Below are 26106 nucleotides of genomic sequence, written 5' to 3'. Positions count from 1 at the left end.
ATATATATATATATATACACATATATATTTATATCTATATATAAATATATATACATATGTATATGTTTAAATACATATTTGTACGTATGTATATAAATCTGTGACATTATAACACTGGACTGTCACAGATTATTAAAAGTAACGTTTACTGTTCAAACACGTAATTATTTACTTAATTTTTTTGGGTAGAAAGCCAGTCCTTCTATTATGTTCAGTGATGAAATGAGACGTTTTCTCCACCAGGGGGTTTTTCTACTCCGCCGATACAAGTTGACAAAAACCCGAGTTCTTGACAGGATACGTCAAAATGAAACATTTCCACAGGAACATGTGGTGAGTTAGATCACCATGAAGGTAACAGTCCTGACCTCAGCTGACCTCTGAGAGATTCACAACTACAGTTGAACTTTGACCTCTGTCTCAGATGATGAGACAGAGAGAGAGCTCAGGGTCCTAACCTCCCACCACAGGTTGATAATAAAGACCTCCTGTCACAGCACAGAGACGACGTTTTCATTAACATTCCGGTCTTGTTGCGTTCTCTTATCCAAGGTTGAACTGGACCGTGGATCCAAGAACTCATAAACACATTAACACGGTCCAGATTTATATCCATGTTACACTCAACATGTAAAAACCACAAAACATTCACACATAAAAAAACCCGTCCTTGTCGGCCGGGCCGGACGCCAGTACACTTAAACCCCCTCGGACACACTTCAGACCTGCACCCAGAGGCGTCCACTGCACACCCTGACCACAAACACAACATATCTGCCGCCGTCCACCGTGCGGTCGGAACACGCCCCCTATCTGCAGTGTGATGTGAGTGGAATAGAGCTGACATTATTTGGTTGTGGATGAGTTTCTAAAGTCAGCATGAATATAAATGTGTGGCTTCCAGTGAGTCACTTTGTTATGCAGGTATGGGAGACACAGGGAGGGAGGGGGTGAGAGAGAGGGAGAGAAGGAACTGTCCTCACATCAAACTGCGAGTGACTTTGTCTGGAATTAAAGGATATCCTTGGATTAGCCGTCCTTCCTATAGGCAAATTAACAGGACTTTGAGGGTGAATAAAACAGCGGGGCGAGGGGAAAAAAAAGCCTTACTTATGCAGGCTCACGCTCAGCTGGGAAACAGAAGCTCAGGCCCCGAGCGAGTCAACACTGATCTAACAGGATACAGATGCAGCACGTCTAATCCCACAGACGCTCATCCTGCAGTGAGACCACAACACTGATCAAGACGTCCACATGTCTCACACACACACACACACTCACACACTCACGCTGGTGAAATGAACAATATTCAAAGTCAGTGAAATTGACTGGATGTTTTTCTCCCGCACCGCTGCAGCAAATCGACTCATTATGATCACATGATCCCCGCTTTTGTTGCCGGCACACGACGCCGACATGAATATGATTATAAAGCCTCATGTTCAGGGTCCAGACGAATGCTGTTTGATGGAAAATACTATATGTGAATGACCGTACAACAAGAACCACAAGTGTGTGTCCTTATTACGAGTCAGGACGTGGACGTGGACGTGGACAGAGTCATCGTACATCACTTTTATGTTTTCTCTGGTCTTTGTTATGGCTTTCTGTGAAACTGATTTTTATTCCCTACAAAACATAACATTTGTACAGTGGAGCCCCCTAGGTACGAGCGTCCCAAAATACGAGTATTTGATGTTACGAGTCTGCAAATGTTGCACGATTTTGATCCTGATACGAGGAAATTTACGAGTTACGAGTGTTCAACCCAGCTCCATTTTTTCCACCGGAATTTGAAAATCCTTATAAAATATAATCCTTCTCTCCGACACTCTGTGGCGCTGTCTTGCTCACTGTCCGCTATATCTGTTTTTTTAATTACATTTTTTTTTACATTTTTTAAATATATATATATTTAAACCTGTTTTTATTTTAATTACATTTTTTAAATATATATATTTTTAAAAAAATGTCAAAATAATTTATTTTTTTTAATTTAATTTTTTTGTTTTAAATTTTGTTTTTTTTAGTTATTTTTAATTGGGAGAATTCGATCTAGTGTCTTAGACACGGGTGCTGTGCTCGGCGTCCACTGTACATGAATAATAAGCCTCAATCCGACGTGAACTGGACTCGTTTCAAAGATCGACTTTTGATTCTTTGTGGATCACTTCCTCAGAGCTCATTTAAATTTCCATCATATTTTTTTTTTCAGTCAGAGTTGTTGTTAATCACAGTCGCACAGTCTACAAAAGAGCGCAGCAGACATCGTCCATCAGACGGGGCCTCTGAACAGGCAGCATAAAGGCAAAGATAATGGAAAGACTTGGGAGGTCCCTGAAGGACGACAGCATTTGAAAATTGGGGTCAGCATCATCTGGAGGAGGAGGAGCTCATACTCCTGCCCCAACTCCTTCTCCAACCACTTTCCTCCTCTCTGACTGTATCACTCTATTTTACAGATGTCTCTCAGTGACACCAGCACAACATCACACCTCCTCCTCCTCCTCCTCCTCCTCCTCTTCCTCCTCCTCCTTCTCTCTCCTGCAGGGCTACTGACACATAAACCCCAGCAGGTGCTGGACGTTCTGGGGAGACACTGCCTCTAATTGGTCCTCGGTGGAGTCACAGCTGTTGGCCCCCCCCCCCCCCCCCCCAACCCCCCCCCCCCCCCGCCCCCAGGCCGGGGTGTGATTTGTGTGTGGGGGGGGAGCCTTGTTCCAGTCCGTGGAGGAGATATTTTAGGAGGGCGTGCGGGAGGAAATTGGAGAAAATTGCCTGTTTTACAAGTCTTAATGACATTCCAGGATCCGTCTTGTTCCGTCTGCCAAGGTCAAGGAAAAGGCAGATTTACAGCAGATCACACTGCATCAAATCAACACACATACACACTCTGCTGGTGCAATTCAAGTTCAGTCACATATTTGGGGCAAATAAAAACACAGTAATTTGTGCTGAAATGAGAGGTTGAGGGACACAGGTGGTTCAGGGAGGAGGACAACAGGAGGGAACATGAAAAGCCTGAGCCATTGTTCGGCCTCACTGACAACAACACATGACCTTTCTTATCCCATACTACCGAGAGGAACAAAGAGTGATTTACACTGGGCCAACTCTTGTTGTACGTTGTCCCTGAGAACACACTCACAGCTCAGTAATCAGCCTTTAACAGCCCGGCGCTGGGAGCAACCGTCAGAATTACTGTCAGATTAAAAACCACAACCCACGGCTCGCTGGGAAAACAACGTGACCACGAACGTGGTAGAAAACAGAAACCTCTGACTTTCTACTCTGATTGAGACAAATGTAAATGAAACAGAGCGTGGGTTTTACTGGAGTGTGAATCCCACAGGAGGCAGACATGCTCAGACAACCAGACGAAGACGAAGCTCCATCAGGATTTTGTGATTATGGAAACGAGGAGAAAAAAGGAGCCACAAAACACTGAAGTTCATGTGTTCAAACACTGTGTGGGGCTTTTGTTTACTTCTTTGGTTTAAAAAAAAGACTCATCCAATCCATAGTGACTGACTTATAGGAGAATGACTATTGAAGGACCATCGACCCTCCAGGCCAAACCTTTTACATCAGGGAAGTGAAAATAAAAGGAGCAGGAAAATAGAAACAGAGTAGAATTACACCCGACTGAAGCTGCTGTCTCACTCGCTCTCACTGAACCATTTTTTTTTCACTGGCTGGGTGGGTCTGCAATTACAAAGACTTATCCAACAGTCTCACCTGACACTGAGATCCTCATGGAGGCCTCCAGGGGCCGGTTGTTATCCAGGGCCCGGCTCAGCTGGATCTCCCCTGTGCTTTGGTTGAGCAGGACCAGGTTCAACTCGTTTCCGACCTCAAAGCGGTAATGGAGCTGATCCGTGACGTCTGGGTCGTGGGCGGGAATGCGGCCGATCACTCCTGTAGGGAAGCTGCTGGATTTGTCAGTGACGTAGTTGTTGAAGATGATCTGGAAGTTCTTCAGCACGGGCACGTTGTCGTTCTTGTCCAGCAGTTTGATGTGGACCGTGGCCCGGCTCACCAGAGGGGCGGAGGTGGCCTGGACCACGATGATGTACTCAGACCGCGTCTCGTAGTCCAGGTCTATCAGTGCGGTCAGTTCTCCAGAGAAGATGTCCAGCTGGAAAACCTCGGGGATGTTTCCCTCCACGATCTGGTACATGATCTGGGCGTTACTGCCCTCGTCTGGATCTGTGGCTGAGATGTGCGCGACCACCACGCCGATGGGACTGTTCTCCTCCACCAGGATGTCAAACTCGTCTTTCTCAAACACAGGCGGGTTGTCGTTCACGTCCAGGATGGTCACTTGAATGTTGACCGCCGTTTTCAGGGCAGGAACTCCTTTATCCACAGCAAAAGCCTGCAGGCTGTAGACCGGAACATTCTCTCTGTCCAATCTGCGCAGAGTGCGAACGATGCCTGAGGTGGATTCAATGATGAAGTCACCGTCGCCGTCCTCTCCGCCTTGGAAGGTGTAATAGACGCGGCCGTTGAGACCCGAGTCTCGGTCCGTGGCGGACACCTGAACCACGCTGGTAAACACCGGCACGTCCTCCATCACGGAGCCCATGTAGTGGTCCCGGAGGAAGCGGGGGGAGTTGTCGTTGACGTCGTTCACCAGTATCTCCAGGTAGGTGGTGTCAGACTTCTGTGGGATGCCGTTATCTCGAGCAGTGATGGCCAGAGTGTAGGAGACCTGGTCTTCGTAGTCCAGCTCTATCTGCGTGGCCACGGCTCCGGTGTCGGGGTCGATGTCAAACTGAGGGATGCTGTCGTCCATGAAGTACGTGATGCGTGCGTTCTCCCCCGTGTCCTCATCGGTGGCGCTGATCACAACCACAGTGGTGCCGACGGGCCTGTCCTCGTTGATGTTGACGGTGTAATGTGAACTCTGGAACACGGGCCTGTGTGTGTTGGCGTCGGTGACATTGACAAACACCTTGGCGGTGTCCAGGCGAGTGCCGTCGCTCGCAGTGACCGTGAGAACGTACTGTCGTTCCAGTTTGTAGTCCAAAGGCAGAGCCAGGGTGATGAGCCCACCTCCGCTCTGACTGGTGATGGAGAATCGGTTCCGTGTGTTGCCACTGGAGATCTGATAGGTCACCACGCTGTTGATGTCCTGGTCCACGGCCGACACCGTCACCACACTGGTCCCAACCGCCGCATCCTCATTCAGTCGCATGTAATACGCCTTCTGAGTGAACTCCGGGTTGTTGTCGTTGACGTCAAGGATGGTCATGCTGATGCTGGCCGAGGAGGACATGACAGGGTATCCCTGGTCGCGGGCCTCCACGCCAAAGTTGTAGAAGTCTACGCTCTCTCTGTCCAGCTCGGCCGCCACTACGATCCAGCCTGTGCTGTTGTTGATGGCAAAGGGGAAGTTGGGCGTGGTGTCTGTGAGGTGGTATTCCAGCCTGGAGTTGTCTCCAGAGTCAGCGTCCACCGCCTGGATGTGGATGATGGAGTATCCAAGGGGCACGTTCTCCAGGACCGTGGCCTGGAACGGCGTGCTGACAAAAATGGGGGCGTTGTCATTGACGTCCAACACCTGCACCGTCACCAGGCCACTGATGTTGGACAGCGGGGGTCGTCCTCCGTCCTGAGCTCTGATTCTGAGAGTGTATTCTTTGTTTGCCTCATAGTCCAGCTGACTGACCAGGTCCATTTGACCGGTCTGAGCGTCGATGTAAAACTGCCCCCTGGTGTTTCCACTCATGATGCTGAAGTGAACCACGGCGTTACTTCCTCTGTCCTCGTCTGTGGCCGTGATCTGCAGGATCTCCGTGTTCGGCGCCATGTCCTCGGGCACCTGGACAATGTAACGTTTTTCACTAAACTGGGGCGCGTTATCGTTATCATCCTCTACCACTATGTGAACAGTAGCTGTGGCGCTGCGCGGCTCGGGGTCACGACCCTGATCGTTTGCTTCAACCAACAGCATGTAAGCTTCTACCTCCTCTCTGTCGACCAGGCCTTTGGTGCGGATTACGCCCGACCTTGAATCGATCTCAAACACATCGTTGGAGCCGTTACTGTTGAGGATGTGGTAAAGGATGTTCCCGTTGACAGGAGCGTCTCCATCTGTGGCCCTGACGGTCAACACTTCATAACCTACTTCTAAATTCTCTCTGATACTTTCCTTGTAGTCCTCCTGCTCAAACACAGGGTCGTGGTCGTTGGTGTCTCTCACCGTGACAGTGAGGGTGGCCATGGCCGTACGCCTGGGGGTGCCGTGGTCGACCGCCGTCACACGGAACACGTGCGTGTCTTTGGTCTCCCGATCCAGAATCTCCACCGTGGTCACTGCACCTGTGGCGGGGTCTACGGCAAAAAGGTTGTTGGAGCGACTGTCAAACAGAGCCTCCAGGAAATACTCCAGCCTCCCTGCCTCCCCCTCGTCCACATCCACTGCTTTCAGGAGGACAACAGGAGTCCCAGCAGGTTTGTTCTCTGCCACTGACACCTGGTACATGGGAGGCTGGAACTGGGGGCTGTTGTTGATGCTTCTCCTTCTCCTGCTCACTATGCCTGAATCGGACTGAGACGCTTTCTCCAACAGTTTCTTCAGGTGAGTGGGCTGGAAGGGCCCCCGCCCCACACGCCAGTGGATGATGATGGAGTGGACTTTTCTGTTCGGCCCATGTTCTGTGACTGTGTCACAAACCAGGTCTAACTCCACCATGGTGTCCTGTCTCCAGCACAGAGTCTCAGACAAAAACAGGGTCCCCTCTGAGTAGTAAAAGTCCCGACTGTGAGTCACCCTGCAGTGAACCGGTGATCCAGGAACCAGACCGGCCACAGGCACCAGAGCAGAGCCGGCCTGGTGGCACTCTGAGCGGGGACCGAGTAAACTGAGGACGTCCATGTCCCACGCAGCTTTTCTTTTAGGTTTGTTTAAACAGTCCCTACCGTGTACGTGAACCTCGTACTGGCTGATGAGAAGGTGTCTGAAGCCGGAGTCCCTACAGTCCGACACCGTGTACACGGTGAAAGGGTTCGAGCGCAACGAGGCGCACTTGATCCGCTCTGAGAGAAACACAATGCCCGCAGCCGCGTCCGTCTCCAGAAACTGCTGCGAAAACGTCGGCGCGAGAACCTGATCCAAAGCGCACCGTGCGCCCTGCTCCACGCCGGCCAGCACGGTCCCTGGTCCCGCATCCTCACTGATGTGGAGGCTGAAGCTGTGCGCCGACCAAAGCACTTTGCACCAGCAGAAAATGAAAAACAAATCCCTTGTTATGAAGTGCATATCTCCTCAGTGTGTGATCCGCCGGGTCCCGGAGTGGAGAGCTCTTCCACGGCTCCTGACTTCAAACTTTCAGCCCGTGACTTTCCCTTTGTTGCAGAGGAGCCATGCTCTCAGTGGACGCACTTCTCTCCGGCTGGTTCTCACAGAGGAACAGGCAGAAACCTTGGCCGGAGCTCGCGCACTTTCACACGAACACACACAGACGCACGCCGGTGGAAACAGACACTACAGCCGCAGCAGCACCTCCGCTCTGTCCGCGCAACTACGCATGAATGACAAAAATGGCTCCTGCTCCTACTGAGCGGAGAGTCTCCTCATTATAATAACCCCCCTCCGTGTGTGTATGTGTGTGCCTGTATGTTGGAGGCACGGGGGCAGGATTTGGCCCCGCCAGTATCTTTAATCCGGCCTACAGAACTTTAAATTTTGAAATGAATGAAAAATGATCTCCTGCTGGAAGACGCACTTACTTTGAGAAAATAGACACGTTTGTTTAAGAAGTAGAGTTGGCTGAATGAAAAATTATCTCCTGCTGGAAGACGCACTTACTTTAAATTGTTTTTAAGTTTTGAACATAGTATTTCTTTAGTACTAGCAATACAAGATGTGATCAAGAAGTCCTCAGAAATAGGTTGGTTACTGGTGTAATTTTTCTTTTCTTTTTTTATGTCCGGAACAGTAAGGACTCGTTCAAGAAACATTTCGAATGAGAACTAAAAATTCAACCTTAATATCTGTTTTAGTAAAAGAATAATATCAAAAACAAACATAATAACAAACAAAATAAAATAAGAATAATGACATTAAGAAACATTTCGAATGAGATCTAAAAATTCAACCTTAATATATGTTTTAGTAAAAGCATTATATCAAAAACAAGCCTAATAATAAACAAAATAAAATAAGAATAATGACATTGGTAGAGGAATAAAACAAAACATTCATACAGTAAATACTATGGTTTAAACTGGGACTCGGTTGTGAAGTTCAGCTGATGTATCACTGACCTCTAGTGGACAAACCGCAGTAGCAGTTTATCTCACACGAACGCTATTTCTTAAATCACAGCACATTGACAGTTTATATGTGGTGATTTACGAACTTTACAGTTCAAATTTATATTAATAATATAAATATTGGCATCAAGTTACACAAGCGTAAACACTCTTTTTATTTTAGTTAGTTATTTAAGAAACAGCTCAGTGGTTTAGAAATATAGTCACCACACAGTCCTCCAGACGCTAAGGGGATCAATAGCACTTGTGCTAAATTAGCTACTATCCAAAAGAAAAAAACTTAAATGAATGTAACCAGAATTAGGATCATTAACGGTATGTTTTAAAATTGAAAAAACGTTTTACCGGTACCTTCTCTGCCACAAGATGGCAACAGATGACAACATTTGGTCAATGGAACCCGTAACTTCATCTTCTGGGGATCATGGCGTCAGTCCTGGACGGTTGACGTGACGTGTGGAGACTTACGTCAACTTGGAGTCAAACATAGTGATGATAGTTCACTAATAAAAACGATGGAAAACAAAATATAAAAGAATAATTAGAAGTATATAAATATAATTTAATTACATATATTCATATTCAACGGCGTAAACACACTAATGCGCACTAACGCACTATATACAAGGAAACATTTTATATCAAGACAAAAGACATTAACTCACCTTAGTGTTGAGTGACGTCGATACTTTCATTTCCGGGTCGTCGGTCAAAAAAACAAACAAACAAACAAACAATATTATATTTTAATATATTAATACATTAAAATATATATTATAATACTTTTTTGCAGAATACCTATAACACCGATAACGTGATGCCCCGTTGATATATACCAGAAACTGTAACTCTACGACGATCTTCTTATCGTGTACCGGAGGTTCTCAAATAGATCGTCTAATATCACACTGACGAGTTCTTTTTAAATTTTAGTTGAAACATACATTTGAATTTTTATAGATAACTGTGGTAACATTGTTTGTGGTAAACTTCGTATATATCTGTAATAAAAAAATATTTTTCTAAATAGCTAACAGCTAACTAAAGTTAGCTTGGTATTTTTGTTAGCCAACATATGACTGCCTTTATAAAATGACAAGTGAACATTAGAATTAAATCGTCCTCAAAATACCTGATATACATTGAGAAATGTGTATAATTAAATTGTTGCCCACATGAATAACTATAAAGCCTGATTTTAACAAGTACTAATTACTTTGTTTACGTTACCTCTGGCTCATGACTGACTCAAAAATGGAAAAAAAAAAAAAAAAACTTGGAATACCTTTTTACCCTTTTTATTGTTGCTGGAGGCTCTAATACAATATGAATCATAAGCTTTACAAAATAAAAACAAAAACAAAAATACAATAAAAGATTCCCCTCCAATACGGAAACGGTCAAAGCTGCGACACAAGGACAGAGTGTGACCCCCAACAAAGACGTAAGTAAGTGGGTGAGAAGAGAGACGAGCAGAGTAAGTCGAACAGAAGAGAGACAAAGTGTCGTGTGGTACAGTGTGGGGGACTGGGCCGATGACGAGTGTGTACCCAGTGATTATTAACAGTCTACCCCCCCGCCCCCGTGTTTGATAAGTCTACATTTCCACCCACCGTGGCAGGACCACTCCTACACAGGCATCATGTGCATGCAGACCCAGGGTTTCACTCTCGTTGGCACCGTTCACAACGGTCAGAAAAATGACAGTCATACAAGCACAGTTATAATTCTATACAAATATATCAGGGTGTCATCGACAAAAATAGGTGCAAGTAAATAAGTTTGATGTACACGATAATGGCGGCCCCGCGGAGCTTTGCACCGACGGCTGCACAGTCCATGTCCCCTTTCCTCGGCACGGAGGAAGAGCAGGGCCACGAGTGGATCTTTTTTCTTTTCTTTCTTTTTTTTTTTAAAGTGACTGAGGACACGCCAACTGTGGAAACTTTAGGGATTATTATAACAATGACCCTCACACTGTAAGATTATCATTAACTGTGGTAATACTATCATTATATTCATTACATGGGAGAGAAGAGACAAAGAAGAGAGGGGTGAGGAGTGAGAGAGAGGGGGGAGTGAATGGCTTCATGGCAGATGAGACGCATGAAAACAGAAGCTGACAGACAAAGAAAACAAAACAAAACAAAACAAAACAAAAAAAAAAAAAGCCAAGCAATTACCCGTTTTTTGTTACTCCACAGACTTAAAGAGTGAAGCAATGATGAACAGGCGTGGAGAGAAAGACAGAAAAAAAAAACCCGAGAAAGATGGCAGAGATGAGGCGGACAGAGTGAGAGAAGGAAAAAAAACAAAAAACAAAACTAAACCCCGAAAAAAAAAAAAAACAGAACAAAAGAACAGTAGCATCTTTAGGTGTGATGTTTGCGTTTGAGTGCCTCCATCAGGTCGACCTTCAGAGCCTCCTGCTTTGACTTGTCAGCCAGAGTCTGAACACTCCTGTCCAGGAGAAACACAGAAGAAGAAGGAAAAAAAACAAGTGAATAAAAGCACTAGATATTAAGACAAAAAGACCAGGCATAAAACAGAGCGTCCAACAGTTGACTCAGAACAGTACACTCTCAGTACACAGAGTACTCCATCTGTACACTCACTCAGACACGCAGCAGTTGATTCCACACACAGTGCAGACGTTAGACTATTAATGTTAGGGCAATGCAAACAAATCAAAACAACATGAAAATAACTACAGTATATAAACAAAAACAGTCGTTCTGGAGACGTAGAGTTAGAATTTTGTTTTTGTTTTAAATTACTCAGTGTTGTATTTTAATGGGAACCCCCCATCCAACCCTCCCACAAAAATAAAATAATAAACAGAAGAAAAACATTTCATGTCGATCACAGTTTCATTCGTTAGACCGTACATAAGAAAATGAAATGATAAGCTCTGAAAAAAACAGAAGTGTTTCCACTGGTTAAGGAGGTTTACTGTGTTTATTAAAGTCAATAGTGGTGTAAGAGAATATTGGTTCCACTGGTTAAGGGGTTTATTTAAGTCAATAGTGGTGTAAGAGAATATTGATACACTGAAATATTGCAATATTTTGTTTCACGTTTGTGTATCAATTTTCTACAGCACTGTATGGATTTTTTTTAAATGAACAATTCCCAAATATTCCTGGTGTTGGTTCACCTGATGTTAAAAAAAATTTTTTTTTAAAGAATCACCGAGCCTATAGCATCTCAACTGATGTTATGATGGAAAAAAAAAAAAAAAGAATCACCGAGCCTATAGCATCTCAATATATCGTACCGTTGCCCGTATCGTGATACATATGGTATTGCTAATACACACCCGTACAAGTCAAATAAAAATGAACAGTTCTCTGTTTTTGAAGGTCCGACATGTTGAAGATTTTAAACCTTAAATCCGAATGAAGTTGTTCCATGGTACTTACAGAACCAGCAGTCTTTTCTCGACACACGGTGTCTGTTAGATCACACCTGCATTAACGTGCTCACACAAGACGGCTGCAGACCGAGCAGCGGAGGTGCAAAGACATGCACAGGTTAAACCCCACCCCCTCACTCCCCCCATACACACGGACAGGCGTCCACATGCCAGCTTATACCTCCGGCTTTAGTCAATGAAGATCTGACGCTGGGTGAGGACCTGTGACAGCTCCTTCTGGAGCTGCCGATACTTTTGGTTATCAGGCAAAGACTCAATAGATCTGGATCAGAGAGGAGGAGGAGGGAGACAGAGGGGGTTGATGGAGGGAGGCAGAGGGGGTTGATGATAGGGACAGACAAGAATAAGGACAGCAGCGGAGAAGTGTGATAAAAAGGCAACAATGGAAAAAAATAAAGGAGTTCAGGGAAGGGGTGAGGAGGGGGAGTTTGGAGGGAACAGGAGATAAAGTAAATACTGAACATAAAGTGGGTTAAAATGAAGTCAGACGGTAGAAATGGAAAAAAAATAAAGTAACAGAGTTGAAGGTCAGCAGCAGATGGAGACACGATCGAAGCTGCTCTCGGCCTGGAGACCCTGCTGCGGAGGAAGAAACCAAATCTAATTTTCTGAGCAGCGTGGAGATTACCTTAGTCCGTTGACGATATCCTTGGTCTTCCCAAAGTAGATTTCATTCAGTGTGGAGCGGATCTTGTTCTCCATATCCTGGAACAAGAGCGGAAAACCTCTTTAGCTCAGCAGCATTTGTGCCTGTTAACTGTACATCCAGGAGAATCAGAGATAACGAGGCCGTGCTGTCCTCTCTGTCAGGTCAGAGGTCAGGTTAATCCATTACATGGGAAAGAGGCAGAAAAACGATACACAGAAGTACAACATCTTTAACATGTTCCAGTCTTAAGTAGGAAACAGGAGACAGCAAACAAGGAGGATGCTGGGAATGAAACTGACTTCAACAAGGCGGCCAATGTTAGCGATGTGAGGTGAGGATTCTCCGACCGTTTCATCTCTTTCCGTCTGTGAATAAATAAAAAAAAAACAACATACACAGTTAGGGAAACGATGGACACACAGCCAGGAACGTTAGCAGCGGTGTCGCTGACGTACCTGTCTTGTGAGGCTGCCGCCCAGGTTCATGGTACCTGAGCCGGTCTTGGTTGTCTGGAGCCACAGCATGACGGTGGAGGTTAGTTTGTAGTGAGCGGTGCGACCGCTGGACTTCTCCTGATCACACGAGTAACAAGGAAAAAAAAAATAATCAGAAAGTACTCGACTTAAAAAAAAAGAAGTAATTTTGCTCCTGATTTTAACTGAATGAGAATCTAGGCCAAATACAAATAAGATCGAACGCCACCTGGACCGATCCTCACCTGCACCTCCACCACATGGATGGAGTCCCAACACCCTTTGATCTTTTTGGATCCATCCCCTGCCTTTTTGATGAGAATAACACCAGCAAAACCATGATCCAAATCCCAGAGGTACACAGAGGACACACCGCCCTCAAAGTACCTTAAAAACCAAAATCAAGGTCAGAGGTCACTCTGAGGTTGCAAGAAAAAAAAGAAAGAGAAAAACTGGACAAAACTGTTTCAGTGAAACTCACAGGTCTCTGTACTGGTCAAAGGCGTTATTGGCTTCAACCTCAAGTTTTCTCAGGCGAGCTGAAGGCATGGCGCCGTCTTCGATGGGTGGGTCGTACTTATTACTCCACGGGGATCTGGTGAGATATACAGTACACACACACAATTCAGTACTATTTTTCTAAAAAAAAAAAAAAAAAAAGTCAGGTCAAATGATGTCAATTAAAAAAAAGTAAAACGTTTCCAAACATTTTTCTTTACAGGTAAATTAATTTACATTTAATTGTCAAATTAAATTTTTGTAAAAAATGGCTTTTTCTCCCCTATAATTGACATGTGGTAATCATCTGATTTCTGATGATCTGATGCAGTGAGATGCTTGACCTGTAGGAGTCGCCATCTCGGTTGTAATCACAGAGCAGATAGTCTTTTCCCACCACCTTGTCTCGTGCAATCTTCAGTGGCTGGTCCACAGAGGAGAGGAGGTCCTCACACAAAGAGGGCACCTGCAGACACACACACACACACACACACACACACACACACACACACACACACACACACACACACAAACAGGAAGTTGGAATTAATGAAGACATTTCTGCTGCACATCTGGGCCGCTGAGACACATGAAAACAAGATCTTCACTCGTTAAAAAGACTTCCTGCCAGTTTACAAAACAACCTCCCACAACTTCACACACACACACACACACACACACACACACACACACAGAGACTGGAACTACAAATGCTCGTCTCCACGTCTAATGTTCCTGATAAAACTGAAAGGTTTCACATTCCACTTCATCAACAGAGGGCACTGTGTGGAGTCCGGACAGAATGTTCGTCTGAAACGGGATATCTATAGGATAAGGAGGTACAAATTACTTCTCAGCGACTTATGACCCTCCTCCCTCTGTCCACCTCGCCACAGCGCGGACACAAAGGAGGCCCTGTTTTCCAGACACGGCCCACACACACACACCACCAACACGTAGATACACACACACACACACACATACAACTGAAAGTCAAGGCAAGGCAGGGTTAAAAAAGAAGAGAAAAAAGAAAAGGTCTGTGGGACAAACAGGAAGGACAGAGGTGATTTCAGCTGAGTCACTCTGGCCAGGAAGAGATTCTAACAGTGAGTGGCACTGCCAGTGACTGACAGCTGTGATAATCATCAGTAACTACCAGAGGCTGAGTGAGGATCAGAGAGAGAGAGAGAGAGGAGGTAAAGGTGTGGGGGGAAAGAGGAAGGAATTCAGTCACAAAACAAGTTCTTGTTTTTTATTTTAATAAAGAACAAAGAGTGTGTCTCTGGTTTCTGATTACAGACTTTGAGTCAAAGGAACCGAGTAAAATTTCCCCTGAATGTAAATACAATAGTATTGGACGACGGAGTTAGCACATCTAGGTGTTTAGCCAATCAGTCAGCAGCAAAGAGCCACATGATAAACAGAGGCACATGGTGAACTGACCTTAAAAAAATAAAATAAAAATATAAAACTAAAACTTCCTGTGTATCTTCTCATCTGTGAAATCAGGTCTAAAATGTTCACAGTATCAGCAGTTTTAATACATGCCTAATACTAATGATCACTTGATCGGCTAATTGGTCATCAATATATAAACTTTTTTTTTTTTCAATTAGTCAATAGGTTTTTTTGGTCTAAATTATGTAGAGGGAGTGAATTATTTGTCATTGTGACACAGCACATTTTAACCCCATCACCAAAGTCAGCAGGGGGCAGTGTGCTCAGTGCACCTCAGTGGTAGGAAGGTTTCAGGTTCGAGTCCACCNNNNGCCAAGTTACCACAACTTGGCTGCTGGTGGACTCGAACCTGAAACCTTCCAGACCGCTTCCTTACCCACCAAGCCACCGCTGCCCCATGTATTTATCAAATAAAAACACGGTCATAAAGTCATATAGAAGGGACTGTGAAATCAAAGAAATCAAGTTTTTTTTTATTATTACTTATCGGGACTTTGTAGTAAAGAGTTCATTTATTATCTTTATTATCTTATTTTCTTAATTAACTTATCTTAATTAGCCTGGTCCATTTTTCCATCCGGAGCCTCTTCACATACTTGGAGTTCACCTTTTTTCAGCCTAAGCAGTAACTTTTATTTCAGAGATTGCGTTTCATAAATTCATAAACAAAAGGTCAAACTGTTCACTAATTAATCAGTTATAAAGAAATAATGTCATTTCTGCCTGTTTGGATCCAAAGCTGAAACTGTTAGCGTAGCTCCGTGGTAGGACGTAAATACCTGGTGGAGGAAGGACTTCAGGCCCGGGCTCTTCAGGTACTTTTTTATTTTATTTAATTGTTATGGTTTCAAAGCCACTTCTTCTTTTGTTTTGTGAACAATGCTCTGAATGTGAACCACTTCTACACTGAAACGGTGAGGTGTTTTTGCCTGTTAGTGAAGCCGGAGACTCACCAGGTCAATGAGGTCACTGAGGTTCTTCTCTATCTGCTGAGGCGGTAGACGCCTCATCAGGTCCAGAGCACAGTCCAGCTGGTGGTCAGCCTAAGACAAACAAACGAGACAGAGGACATTAATGACACTGAACGTACACAATTGTTTTTTTTGTTTTTTTTTGCAGACCTATTGCACAAGCGTTTATTCCTCAGACAGGAGGCTGCACAGGAACACTTTAATTTGAAAGTGGATGAACTGAAGAGAAAACCTATGACTGACCATCCGTGGGAAAGGTTTCATTATGACCTAGTTGAGCAAAACCTCAAACTTTTTCATCATTTGAAGAAAACTGTAATCACTGAAAATTGTTATCAACAAGTCCCACCAACCACATGAGAGGAAATCAAAATCGGCCAAAGGTTTTGTTTTGTTCTTGTTAACATTTCTTCACATAGACTCACTTTACAGCCAATGATAAAAAAAAAAAAAAAAGTGTCTGAATGAACGGACACCAAATCAGTGACCCGTCCTTACAGTCAGATGAATTCCAAAGTTCGCTGCTCGGACATTGGTATTGTAATACTAATCTAAATCCAGTCTTGGTTTTTGCTGCTCTGTCACATGCTGCATGATGTGGTGTAGATGAGTAACTCAAGTCGACTGTTTACAAACACAATTGGTATACCCTCCCTGCCCTGTAGGTGGTGCTAAAAAAATCTGAACGCAATGGTCCGAGGACACGCTGCACTGGCACAAAATAAAGGCTTCATGTTGACCTCCCTCTACCTTCACAAGCATCAGACAAGCGATTGGGTACAGCACTGCCACCTACAGATCAGTTATCTCCACCACCAAACATTACAATCACTTGCAAAATATACTTAAAAAAAGGGCCTGTTGTGTTAGATGGTGTAGAGAACACTAGTGTAACTCCACAGAGCCAAGCACACATGGTTCAACTACTTCAGCAGCAGAGCAATAGACCATGATACGGTGCTGCTACATTCTGTACGATGGTACGAGATGAGCCACTGCACAGGAAGTATACACACCCAACTAGTATTACTGTGGGTGCAGTAAGAGGGTGATTACAGTGACAGACACAGTATCAGCTTCAGAGACGGAGCCCTTGTCACGTGAACAGGTCTTATTGAAAAGGAGGATGTTACTGAATTAAAAAAGTGTGTCAATTATTCAAGATCTCATCAGATCCATATCATATAAAGATTATGGGCAGACATTTATTCAAGATCTCATCATGTCCATATCATATAAAGATTATGGGCAGATAATACTTTTAATATTTACAGTTAAACACAGAAAAGCAATTTAATACAAAAAAGGTTAAAACAAATTAAGTAATAGTAGTAAAGTAATTCAGCTATTTAGTCATTTTAATACAAAAAAAGTTAAAACAAATTAAGTAGTAGTAGTAAAGTAATTCAGCTATTTAGTTCCACAATTTTTGGGAGATTGTCTGTTTTTTTTTCTTCTAAATGCGTAGACTTACATTTATCTATTCATAAACAAACAGACATAAAATAGAAATAAACTGCATTAACTACTAAGGAACAGGGCTGCAGTATGTCTGGTGTTCTCGTACAAAACGTTCTGATCCCGTACAACCAGCACTTTTCTATTTACGTTAACAAGCCGTGCATCCTGTTCATGGATTTGCTGTCAAGGGTTTGACTGACTGAACACAGATATCCAGAACATCGACCACAGACTTATCAGCCCATATGGACGTCTGACTCTGAACCCAACCGTCTTTTTAATGCCATGAGCTTTTTTTGTTTGTTTTTTTTAACAATTTGAGAACTGGTCTCTCTCTCTCTTCGCCGGTGGACAAAGTCATGCGGAACACAACTCAGTGGAAAGTAACCGGCAAGAACCTACATTTGAAGTGAGAAGTTTAGAATGTACACTTTCTATTCTGAATGAAACAAGTTCCTTTTTAAACACTAACATTTATATACAGTACATCAGCCGCCACCGTCTGTCAGGGCATAAACTCCGCAGATTGTAGGAAAAACACAAAGTGATAATCTTTTAAATTCTCCAAAGTCTTCAGTCCAAACATAAATATCTCAGTCTGGTTAGTAATACAATTATAAAAGTGGATTACTTTCATAAGGGAAGAAGCAGTTCATTTTTGCTGAAATAAGACAGAGAGATGGTCATGAATTTGTTCCTGACTGAGATTTGTTACTTGTTCCTGACATTTTGAATTTCTGCTGTACTTTCATGTTTTTACGACGGCTGACTGGCATCTTTTCTGTTCGTGGTAAGGCGTGGTGCAAAAAACCCTACGAGAAGATAAACATGACAACTGAACCAATGAAAACGTTTTGTGACAAACTGTTTGCTGGACCATAACCACCGTCTGCAGTCTTTGCTTTAACAGATACGTTCATCATAACAACCGTCAACTGGACCTTGTTTTGTCTCGTTCTTCGATGCCTACTGAACTGACATGCTTGTCAGTGTCTGTCAGTTAAATCCTGGAGTAACCAACTGCTCATAGACAAGGCCTAAAGTCTTTATCTTTGGTTTTTATATTTTGGCTGGCCTAAACTGAGCAAACTGCATAGCAGAGGCCGCCCCCAGGGGTTACCCCTCCCTTAAATATGCAGTAAGCAGCAGGATATTAGCAAACAGAGGAAGACAGACCAGCCGCGACATGAAACCCTGGGGAATGTGTTGAAAAATGTGTAGGAAGAAGTTTGTTGAAGCAGACCGTCATGTTAAAGCTGTTCTTTTTGGGCATCAGTATTTGCCAATCTCAACCTCAACAATGGCTAAGTCACTTAATCAAACACATAGTAAATGGTACCTACATGGGAATGTTAACAATTAATGTTATAACTATGTTTATTAATAAACTTATTATAAACCAAGGAACGAAAACACATTTATATTAACTTAAGTCAGTATTTCTATCATTATAAATAAAAATCTACCCTTGGAGACTTAAGTCAGTATTTCTATAATTATAAATAAAAATCTACCCTTGGAGAACTGCAGACAAAAAGGGCATTTTCAAGCAGGAGTGCAAAATTCAATCATTCTAAAATACTGAAAAACTCTTAACTAATGATTCTTGTCTGTATCAAACCCTCAGTGTGAATCATGTGTGCACACTGAGCCGCCAGTTGATCAAAAGACATGTTCATAGAGAGAACCCTGCTTCTCTAAACATTTCTGTGCGACCATAAACGAAACAGCAGTTCCTCCTCACACTCTCTCCTGCCACCTCCTCTGCTTTCAGTCTGCCTGAGAACCTCCCACAGCTGATGGATCCGTCTCCTCCATCAGACACCTGCGAGCCTTGACGCTGTGTTTACTGGCACTCCTATCGTTGTGTAAACACTGTCTCAGACCTGCAACCTTTGGGTTCAGGGTAAGGACGAGGCAACAGGATGGATGAGGGTAAGGATGAGGGCAACTAAATGGAGAAATCCCATATGGACTTCCCATATTTAGACAAATCTTCTCTGCAGAAGGAGTTACGTTTCAAATGTTCAGCAATTTTTTTTCAGACCGGTAAAGGCTGATTCAACATTTAGTTCAAAACATAGAATCTGTGTAAAAATAATTGAATAGAATAATTTGTTAAAGTCACATTTGTAAACAAAGCACAATATTGCTCTTTACAGTACTGCAAATGTACAAAAAAAAATGTCAGGGAATGCAGTAAAGTATAGATGGATCTGTTCCTGTCAGGATGCTGTCCTCTGCCTGTTTTTCTTCTCTTATCTTTTGCAAGTTAAAGGATACAAACATTTGCTTAAATAGAAAAAAAATAGAGCAAAGATATAGCAGGAGAGCAACTCAAATAATGATGTTGACACTAAAGAAGATGCAGTAAACAAAGCAGGACCTCAGCTCCCTGGAGGAGAGTACTTCAGCTGTACTATTACTGTGTGGTATGATAATACACATTCATAATAGCTGGAACAATTACAGGCCAATGTTTATTCATGCTATAATATTGTCATATTGAATGTTTTTATTATTATTATTTATATTATATGTAAAGGTTTTCAGTAATGTCACTACAACCTATGTTTAAAAGGGGAGGAAACTAGGAAAAAAACGGATCCACGATTCAAATGCAGTAAAGAGCAGAAGTAAAGGCTGACAGTTTGACATGGAGTGGAATAGGAGCAGCAGCCAGTCTTATTTTAGCTCCAGGCTACCCGGCTCTGGACTATTATAGCCTGGTCGTGCGTGTGTGTGCGCGTGTGCACGGCTGGAGGATTGTGTGCACGTATGAGTGTGTGAGAAGATGTTATATTAGGACACTGCCCCGATCCTGCTCACGAACTTGTGTCAAATCCAAAACATCCTGTGCTAACTTTATGTACCTACGAAGCAGCTAGCCCAGCTAACCGCTAACTAGCTGAAGGCTAGAAAAAAAACAGCACAGCTTTAATGTTGCGCTATTGTATGAGCTTTCAGGCTAGTCGTTAACGGCTGCTAAATACAGATTCAGTACACCGAGCAGGTTATAAGAAGCCCGGTGATTTATACTCCACGTCATGTCTCCGGTTACAACAGCTCGGCTCAGCCGTTACCGCTCGGCTAACAGCAGTAGCAGCAGCAGCAACACAGCCCTGCTCCCAGCAGCCCCCTTTTTCCCAGCAGCTCTGCCGCGGCCCTTACCATGTCTACGGCGGTCTCAGCGGGGCAAGGGGAGCTCGAATTCACCGATGGCCGTGCACTTTAGCTTGAACCTCCGTTACCAAAACGCTCCTGGCTTCTGTCGTTTCTTGTCCGTTTTTTGAACCCCCGCGGAAGATGTTTTTCTACTCGCCTCACCCTCACTGAACCCAGCCCTGTCAGCGAAATTCACTTCCTCAACCGGGCTACAGGAAGGAGGCAGCAGCAGAAAACAGGGCCAGGGTTGCACATCCGGGTCACTCAGGGCTCTCTCAGCAGCAGCCAATGGCGATGGAGCAAGAAGTGCATTGCCAAGTATGGAAAGGGAGGAGTGTTGTACAGAGCTGTACAGAGCGAGCGAGGCACAGAGGGAGAGAGAAAGGCTCTGTAACCTCTTATTACTGATAAATGTCAGTCTGACACGAGTGCAGAGAAGAGGCTTAAAGTGCGTTCTTATAATTATATATGTTTTTATGATACTATCTATTTTTATATTACATTTTTTTAACGTGGAAAAGCAAAGATATGAGTTAAATTAATAGCAATTAAACGAATATTACAAACCGAATTGTCATTAATCCACTACGCAAAGTAACACAATTTCAATAATCAGAATTAGAACAATTATTTTACTATTACATTTATAGGTTTGTAATTTCACTTATGTTTAATGAGTATTTGTGAAGACGTGGGACAGTTGACTCCATCACAGGGAGACAAACAAGCATTCACACTCACATTCAAATCTTAGCTTCATTTTGAATAAATAATGAGTTCTTTGCATACATTTATAAATAACACACACCCTGTAGCGTTAGGGTTATTTCTCAAAACAACAACAACAACAACAACAGCGAGCCTTCATACGCGTCTACATTTGTTCTATCAGAGCATTTTCATATCAAAGCTAACATCCCATTGTAGAAATGTGGCTTTTTTTTGCATCCTCTCTTTATTGTAAATGGAGATCGTGGGTTTGAAACCCGACAACATCTGTGAATTATTGACTGTGTGTGGGCAGGAGAACCTTGACTTCCACCATCTAGTCTTCAGGAATTTTCATAAGAGAAGCAAAATCCAGATACAATTCTGAAAACAATCAGTGGGATATCGGAATGCATGAAGTGTTTTTGTAGTTACACACATTTTTTTATTAAAGTATGGTGTAACTCAATTTCCGCAGAAAAATGTGCCACATCTACAATAGATGATCGTCCAGGCCAAAGAGATTATTAGAGAATTCCAAATCGACTGACTCAGAAATCGTCAACAGAGAATTCTTTCACTGCCTTTGTGTTTGCCACATTTTTCTAAACATTGCAAGGACTTTCTCCTCTTTTTTCTTTATCATAACCACCTTATTTATACAGATAGTAATATTGCACACAGGAACATGATACATTTACAAAATCATACATGCTAGGCCTGGAATTCTGAACGACAGACGGTGACTACAGCACAACATTTTATCAGACGAACTAGTAAATCTAAATCTCGTCAAAATAGTACATGTTTAAGAAAACTATCCTCGCAGTTAAACATGAAGACAATGCCGTGGGTGTTCTTCAGCACAGCCACAGCTGAGGATCACGAGGGCGAAGGAATATAAAGAAAACTTTGAGAAGTCACTGGGTCTCATTGTTGTTTTATCTTCTTTAAAAATAAATGAATTCATAATCTGTCAAAATCTGTTTTGTACATAGGAATGCATCAAACCTACATTTAAAAAATAATAATAAATAATAAAAAATGTTGCATGAACACGATCACCATCACATTGACACTGATTTGAAACCAGTTAATTAGGACATAACGATCACCATCATGTTGAATTATCACAGGGTTTTTTTTCCATTTTCTGTTTACAGTTTCTGTCGTTGCTGCTCTACATAGAATCAGATTATAGGTCTGCTTAAATTATAACAACAGAATTACATTTTAAATCAGTTTTTGATGTTGGAGATAGAGTCAATATGAACAAATTCAACAAATGGAGCTGCAGGAAAAATCTGCTGTTTGTTGTGAATTTACTGCCACGACTGACAACACAAGAAGATGCTCTTCATTATCTGTTGAATACACCTAGTGTGTGTGTGTGTGTGTGTGTGTGTGTGTGTCCTTCCTTCAGCAGTAGACACCGTGGCAGAGGAACACAGACGTCGATGGGAACGCTGCCGTAGGAACAGCTGCAACAACAGGTTCGTTTGTTCTTGTTTTGTTTTGTTTTTTTTTGTTTCGTTCTAAATCGATGTCGTTTGACGTTCTGCAGCCACTCACCTCTGAGACGGCGTCGCAGGTGCCTGACCCCGAGTGCACCGCTGTGGGACGGTTCACTGAAGTTCAACCGTGAACTTTTAAACTTAGGCCTGAAGTGGATAAAAAAATGTATTTATACTGGAAGTCAAGTGTAATTAAAAAGAGCTCTCTGCCCTGGAGCCTGAGTGTAATCTGCTGCAGGAGTGTGTGAACAAAGTGGTAGACTCCGACTCGGACCGTGTTTTCTCAGGTTTTATCTCCCTCCTCTCCCCACATCACCTACAGCCTAAATCAATATTTTATCCTTGAATAACAGCAGGTAACAAAACGGAGTGAGTTAATGATGTTTTAACTTCTGTCGACTCAGCAGGAGCAGTACAAATACCAGGAACTTGATTTTTGGCTGAGGTTTCAGAGACTGTGAATGTATAAAAATTTGCTTTTGTTCGAACTTCGACTTCAATATTTCATACATTTAAAGTCAAATAAGATCAAGAAAGTTAAAGGCAAACTAAAAAAAAACTCAGTGGTTATTTTTCTACAAATCATTAATTTAACTGTAAAAATATCTGAAGGCATTTCGTCCATCAGAGAGTTTCATGTTTGTAGAACTTTGGAAAAGGTGTCAATATTTACTTTTTATTTTAAGCTTCATTAGCTTGAAAAGATGGATGGATGGATGGATGGATGGATGGATGGATGTTTAGTTCATGACTTCCAGCCTGGTCTGAGTCCTTTTTTTTTTTTTTTAAATACCACGGGGGGCAGATCAGCCTGGGGTCTGTCAGCAGGAGGTCCTTGTAGATCAGATTTTGGTTATTGTGTTTGCAGTAACACAGGACAATGAAACACTGAGACTGGCACAGAGTCTGCAAAGAGACAGCGATGATGTCAGTTTTGGACGAATTGAAGGTTTTCTTGCACAAAGACAAACATCTGCAGAGTGGCATTTCTTTGAACCCGGAGAAGAGAACTGTCATGTCGTGAACATGTAGAGAGAGCAGGAGGCTAACGCTAACGGCTAGTGGAGGATCGTCACAGTCTCAAAATCAAACATCTTTTGGACTTTATTCTGTTAGTATCAGAGCTGCCAAGTGCCAGATTCTTTTTTTAATTAAAAAGTAAAGGGGTATGACTGGATTATTTTTTTGAAAAAAGGAATCCATAATCAGTAAATCTGAGTTAGAGTTCTGCTGACTGTGTGTGTGTTTTTGTGTTTGTGTTTGGCTGAATGTTGACTCACTAAAAATCTGACCTTCACCAGACAATGTTCACCCACATCTGTGGGAATTGGCCCTGACCGACCTGTAAAGACTGGATGAAGATGCACAACATAGTTGTAACCTATGCACAGCGGACGTCATCGCCGTAGCGACGCCCCCTGCAGGAGCCGCCGCTCTACCCTCAGAAATATTGACGAGGCTGAAAAGAAATTTAGACACAAAGAGGAATTTGATCTGCACAATTGAAAGCTGGGGTTTTGTAATAGCAGCTGGCAGTTGTGTTGCCGTTGTTAAACACCATGACGGAGCGGCTGACATCATTTCTTTCATTAGAGCTGAGCTAAACCCAAACAATAGGCGCTCCAATGCTGTTTGTTTGACGTAATCTGCTGTTGCTGGCATTTAGCGGTGGCGCCGTTCCAGAGAAATAATTCAATGAATCACGATGATTGGAAGCGAATGCTTCATCAATCCTGTTTGCGGAAACCAGCGGTAAACGAGCGGCTCTGGACGTGCTCCGTCAGGGCCTGCGAGTTATAAAACTCCTGCCTTGATATAATCCATCCCACTTGGAGATGTCCAGGAGGAGCGAAGCCAAAACCAGGTCTTGATCTACCCTCACATTTCTGCCTGGACTTTTACTGTATTTCTGTCAGTGGAAAAAATAAAAAATAAAAAAATCACAGGTTTGAAAAGCGCTCTGGCTCAGAGAAGGCAACGCCACAAATGGATTTTAACGTCAGTCTTTCCTGGACCAGGAGCCGGAGAGAGCAGCGCGTCCGTCGACCCGCGCTGATAATGAGGACGTACGGCGGCGTCTGCGGTGGCGTCTGCTGTTTGGTTTTTCGTAGCAGGGAGCGGTCTGCGGAGGTTCTGGTTCAGGCTCAGAGGTCATGCTGCATAGCTCTCTGAATCCAATTAAGACTGTGAGGGGCCCAAATACTTGTTTTTATGTGTTCTCTGTGCTGGCGGCCGGGCCTGGGTGTGGCGCGGCCTGCAGCGAGGTGAAGTTAAGAACACAAACACATTCCACCTCAACGTCCCGACGACCTCTGATGGACCAGAGCCACGTCCACTGGACCACAGTGTCAGGACGTCCCTGTCCACTCTGTACCTCCCTCACCCCTTCTTACTCTTTCTTTTGTATTTACTCTCTCTCTTATTTTCTTCCTAATGAGCGCTGTCTTGCAGACTTGAGCTTTTTACCAACTCCCACATCAGAGATAATGGCTCCCCGGCCGCAGACCTCATTACAAAAGATTTACATCGATCCAGCGGCCATATTTAGACTCCATTAGAACCAGGGTTGGAAATTCACTTTTAACTTCCCAGACAAGTTCACATTTGGGGACGAACTTTAGACGGAGTTTAAAATGATCTTTTGGACAATTTCACCGTTTTTTTTTTACTTTTATTTATTTATTTATTTATTTTTGGCAACTAAAGTTTTTTTATTTTCTTTTTTCCCTGTCTTTTTAGATAACCTTTATGTATGTTTGGCAAACGTACATTAATGCTAACTGTTGATATCATTTAGCTATCTTTCACATGTGCTTGTGGCTAATTCATATTCTTTTAGCCTTTTTCGCTCTTTTTTTTCTTTTTAATTTTTTAGGTTACATTAGTTGACAACTAACTTGGAGGATAGCATTTAGCTATTAATGACTTACCCGTAGTTATCTTTAAACTCACTTCTATTTATCTTAGGCTAACTGTGTTAGCTTCAGATACAGATCAACTTCTTCGTTGGATTTTATGAGCAGCTCAGCTGACTCTGAGTTACACTAGTGCCACCTGCTGGGCCTGTTTGAAATGGGAAAACACTTCTGCCTTCAAGCTTTGTTATAAAAAAGAAACAAAACTAATGTAGCAGCAAAAGGACTTTCTACTTTGACTTAAATATTTTAAATGTAAAGATTCTATTTCAGTGCAAAAATTGGAGCAGGATAGAACACCAGGTGAGGTGTTTGTCAGGGGTTCATGACACGTCGTGTTCTCTGTGTGATGAAGAGGTGGAGATGACGAAGAGCTACTCATCAGAGTTCTGTAACAAACTCATCACGGAGGAAACGTCGTTCTCACTCTGTTTTCCCACCTTTGTGTTTAAGAAGTGAAAAATGTGGCGGTAATTCTGTGTGTGTTAATGAGCTGGGAGACTTGAACTCCTGCTGGTTTGGAATGAGGTCCAGGTTCGGCATCTGCAGCCGTTAAAGAGCGGGAGGAGCAAAGT

At 43.1% G+C, this 26106-nt stretch overlaps 2 protein-coding genes and 1 long non-coding RNA gene across 3 annotated transcripts in view; 1 reads left to right on the top strand and 2 right to left on the bottom strand.

Moving 5' to 3' along the window:
• The window catches only part of celsr2 (cadherin, EGF LAG seven-pass G-type receptor 2), a 72945-nt gene extending 65277 nt beyond the window's left edge, over window positions 1-7668 (bottom strand). The window contains exon 1 of the mRNA XM_025060342.1: window positions 3739-7668. Within this exon, the coding sequence (XP_024916110.1) occupies window positions 3739-7267 (3529 nt within the window). The 5' untranslated portion in view covers window positions 7268-7668. The remainder of the gene's footprint in view (window positions 1-3738) is intronic.
• Window positions 7669-9565: 1897 nt separating this feature from the next.
• On the bottom strand, window positions 9566-20628 carry capzb (capping actin protein of muscle Z-line subunit beta). The gene is made up of 9 exons (XM_008319844.3): window positions 20401-20628; window positions 15751-15840; window positions 13684-13805; window positions 13323-13436; window positions 13087-13228; window positions 12824-12940; window positions 12668-12733; window positions 12348-12424; window positions 9566-10743 (listed from the first exon to the last, which is right to left on the bottom strand). The coding sequence occupies exons 1-9, from the start codon at window positions 20401-20403 to the stop codon at window positions 10656-10658; spliced, it is 819 nt and encodes a 272-aa protein (XP_008318066.1). The 5' UTR covers window positions 20404-20628; the 3' UTR covers window positions 9566-10655.
• On the top strand, window positions 18712-26098 carry LOC112487766 (uncharacterized). The gene is made up of 3 exons (XR_003051172.1): window positions 18712-19164; window positions 22526-22595; window positions 22667-26098. It is a non-coding gene; the product is annotated as an uncharacterized LOC112487766 (long non-coding RNA).
• Window positions 26099-26106: the final 8 nt, after the last annotated feature.

This window comes from Cynoglossus semilaevis, chromosome 11, assembly GCF_000523025.1.
Source record: "Cynoglossus semilaevis isolate Cse_v1.0 chromosome 11, Cse_v1.0, whole genome shotgun sequence".
NCBI classification, from domain to species: Eukaryota; Metazoa; Chordata; class Actinopteri; order Pleuronectiformes; family Cynoglossidae; genus Cynoglossus; species Cynoglossus semilaevis.
The sequence above is the reverse complement of the archived record's forward strand: the minus strand, read 5'-3'. Positions and strand labels throughout refer to the sequence as shown.

Excerpts from the sequence above, each read along its gene's own strand:
- capzb (XM_008319844.3), bottom strand. Across the intron at positions 12,734-12,823 it reads GCGGCAGCCTCACAAGACAG|ACGGAAAGAGATGAAACGGT; the intron begins GTACGTCAGCGA and ends ATTTATTCACAG. Across the intron at positions 10,744-12,347 it reads GATATCGTCAACGGACTAAG|GAGTGTTCAGACTCTGGCTG; the intron begins GTAATCTCCACG and ends TCTCCTGGACAG.